The sequence below is a fragment of the Populus euphratica genome, unplaced genomic scaffold, assembly GCF_000495115.2.
Source record: "Populus euphratica unplaced genomic scaffold, PopEup_1.0 scaffold18.1, whole genome shotgun sequence".
In the NCBI taxonomy this organism is placed as follows: domain Eukaryota; kingdom Viridiplantae; phylum Streptophyta; class Magnoliopsida; order Malpighiales; family Salicaceae; genus Populus; species Populus euphratica.
The window spans coordinates 374,030-377,169 of NW_011499881.1; the positions used below are offsets into that span (position 1 = coordinate 374,030).

Genomic DNA, 3,140 nt, shown 5'->3' on the forward strand with positions numbered 1-3,140 from the left:
TTCTCTCTCCCCCCCCCCCCCCCCCCCCTAATGTGTTGCTGATGGAGGTTTAGATGAGTAATTAGTTATCCACTTCGCTACGTTAAAAATGGGTCCCTAGATGTGTACTGAAGGAAGTTGCAGATATTCTGGACCCTGAGGGGTTCCTGTTGAGCATTATTGGTCTTTGTTTGATGCAAACCGTTTTGGCATCTGTGCTTTAATCACTTGTAAGAGTAGACCACAGGTTTCCTGCACAGAGAGGGTGTTAGATTTAATATGTCCTTTGTGTCTTGTTAACAGAAAAATTTAGTTGGCTATCTTTGATTAGCTAGTGTCAAGCAAATAGTTCTTCTGTTCTTACAATAACCAGCAGCTTCCTCGCCAAATCCCCTTTTATTAGTGCTTCAATGTCTTTTCACTGACGTACTGTACACAGTTAGAGATCCAATGCAGCCATGAGCCAACGGTTTACATTTCAAGGTAGGATCTGAACCATCTTGCTGACTTGGGATCTACTCTTCATTGGATATGAATTAGACTGTTCATGACTCACATAGCAAGTTAACTGGGACTTTGGTTTTTAAGTGGTCACATATCATACATTTGCTTGTCCATTGGAGTGACTGTGTGAGCGGGTGGGAAGATTTGAGAGGATGAGGTCTGTAGAGGATAAAGGGTGTTACAATCATGGACCAACTCAGGAGATTTCAAGTGGCAATGCAAATAGTTTTGAGTTTCATAAAGGCAATGGAGCTAGTCGCAGTGGTCATCACCGAACAGCTTTAGGCAAACCAACACCATCCAAATGGGATGATGCGCAAAAATGGCTAGTGGGATTGTCAAGAGGAGGAGGGGGAGGTGATAAAAAAGAAAGCAAGCCAAGAAACTCAAATGCCGACGATAGGAGACTGATAGCTCCAGTTCCTCAGATGGAACAGGACTATTCAAGTGGAGAAGATGAAGTTGAAGGAAAAGCAGAAAATGGGTGTTCCATTTCAATCATAAATCAATATGAAGTGGAAACAAAGAACGTAGATTGCGATGAGTCGGTGTGGAGAATAAACAAGCCTGTGCAGAACTCAACAATGAATGCTGTTAGATCAGTCTGTGTTAGGGACATGGGGACTGAGATGACCCCCATTGCAAGCCAAGAGCCGTCAAGAACAGCAACGCCAATTAGAGCCACAACACCTGCGGCGAGGAGCCCCATATCTTCAGGATCTTCCACCCCAGCAAGGGGCCAGCTTGGGTTGCAGGGCAATGAAGGCTATCAAACTGGTTTAGCAGTGACTGAAGGTAAAGGTGAGACTCCCGGGGGTGTTAGTGCAACAAGGCACTATGGACAAGAATTTAATGGTTCCAGAATACCTGAGAATATGGATTCAGATCAAGTAAGGAAGATGAATGCTCTAGAAGCCAGAGCGATGGCCTGGGATGAAGCAGAGCGAGCCAAATACATGGCAAGGTGTTCCCGTGACTTTCACCTCTGCCCGTTCTTTTAACCTGATTAATTCTAACTTCATATTTATGAATTTCATGTCCTTAAAATTGGTCGCTCATCATGTATATGTAGGTATAAGCGCGAAGAGGTGAAGATCCAAGCCTGGGAAAATCATGAGAAGAGGAAAGCAGAAATGCAAATGAGGAAAATGGAGGTATGATTGCCAATCCACTCAAGACAGAATTACTTTAATTTTCATCCGTTCCTTTCTGAAATAGCTCTACTTGTACTCAAAATTGTTAGCAAAAGTAGGGTCCCAAAAAGTTGTGTTTCCCCTATTGCCATCTTGCTTAAACAAATGAAGACCAACATGTAGCTGGTTTTCTCAACACATGGCTTCCTACATATCCAAAATGCAAGAAATTAGCATGTAGTTGATCACATACTAATCAACCTAAGTGCTACCGAATTGATGTCTTTTGTAATTTAGCTTCTTCATAACAAAAATCCTACATTAGCATAGATCTCATAGCCTTGGTTCCAACTGCCATGAAATGATGATAAGGAAGACTTGTGACTCTCTGCATTGCCCATGATAACTTATCCCAGGCAAGGCCCTTTAACAGGCCGCAGACAAACGTCAATTTGATATGAGGTTGCAAATTCATGCCTCGATCATCACATCTGCCTCAGTGCTCACAGTGATGCCAAATGGCCGTACTAGTTTGCTATAGGTCTGTATGCGATTTGGCCTGTCTGCTTACTGATGTATCATCTATACATGTATAGGTGAAGGCGGAGAGGCTGAAAGCCAGAGCACAAGAACGGCTGGCAAACAAACTGGCCTCGACTAAGAGAATAGCTGAAGAGAAACGAGCAAATGCAGAGGCCAAACTGAATGAGAAAGCTGTCAAGACTTCTGAAAAGGCAGATCATATGAGGACGACTGGGCACTTGCCCTCTTCATTCTCCTTCAAGTTACCTTCCCTGTGCTGGTAGCAACACAGCACTATATTTACATGTAACATCTGCTAGTAACCGTTCCCATATCACTTTTTTTAATATACATATTCGAACTTGTGGATTCATTTCATATGTTAAATTCTGCAATTGCATTCATAGATCTTGTTCCTCTAATAAAATTTGGACTGCCCATTTTGGTCAAGTGACCATTTCGGAATGTATTTTTTTTAAATTAAATTTTTGTTACTTGGTTTTATATTTTTAAATTGTTTAAATATATTAATATTGATTTTAATGCATTTTAAAAAATTATTATTATCATCTTAAAAAAGCCTTGTTTGCAATGATTAGTTGTATAGTAACTGGAAAAGCTGAAGCAAAGCTTTTTGTCACCACCTCTCCTCCATCAGATTCCACTGGGATTCAGGTGGACAGAAAAGAAATTAGAGAAGAAGATTTAGAGCTTTAGGTTTCAAAAATATTTAAAAATAAAAAATAAAAAAGATTTATTTATTTATTTTAAATTAATTATATTTTTTATGTGTTTATATTGCTTCAAAGACAATATAAAAATATTATTTTTAAATAAAAAATATTCACTGAAACAATAATTGTAATGCATAAAAATCACTGCAACACAGAAATGGGCAGCCCAGCAATCCCATAATAATAAAACTTTAATTGCATTGTAGCAGGAAAGTAGTGGCCAGTGGACCTGCTAGCTCTGCTCTGTTCCCTTTGTCCTGAACCATGA

At 39.9% G+C, this 3,140-nt stretch overlaps 1 protein-coding gene across 1 annotated transcript; it reads left to right on the top strand.

Annotated features, from left to right (window-relative positions):
• The first annotated feature begins 8 nt into the window (after positions 1-8).
• LOC105129342 (Remorin family protein) lies at positions 9-2,583 on the top strand. Its single transcript, XM_011031348.1, has 3 exons — positions 9-1,447; positions 1,556-1,637; positions 2,213-2,583. The coding sequence occupies exons 1-3, from the start codon at positions 636-638 to the stop codon at positions 2,420-2,422; spliced, it is 1,104 nt and encodes a 367-aa protein (XP_011029650.1). The 5' UTR covers positions 9-635; the 3' UTR covers positions 2,423-2,583.
• The last annotated feature ends 557 nt before the right edge of the window (positions 2,584-3,140 follow it).

Excerpts from the sequence above, each read along its gene's own strand:
- LOC105129342 (XM_011031348.1), top strand. The coding sequence starts at position 636 with ATGAGGTCTGTAGAGGATAAAGGGTGTTACAATCATGGACCAACTCAG. Across the intron at positions 1,448-1,555 it reads CGAGCCAAATACATGGCAAG|GTATAAGCGCGAAGAGGTGA; the intron begins GTGTTCCCGTGA and ends ATGTATATGTAG. Across the intron at positions 1,638-2,212 it reads TGCAAATGAGGAAAATGGAG|GTGAAGGCGGAGAGGCTGAA; the intron begins GTATGATTGCCA and ends ATACATGTATAG.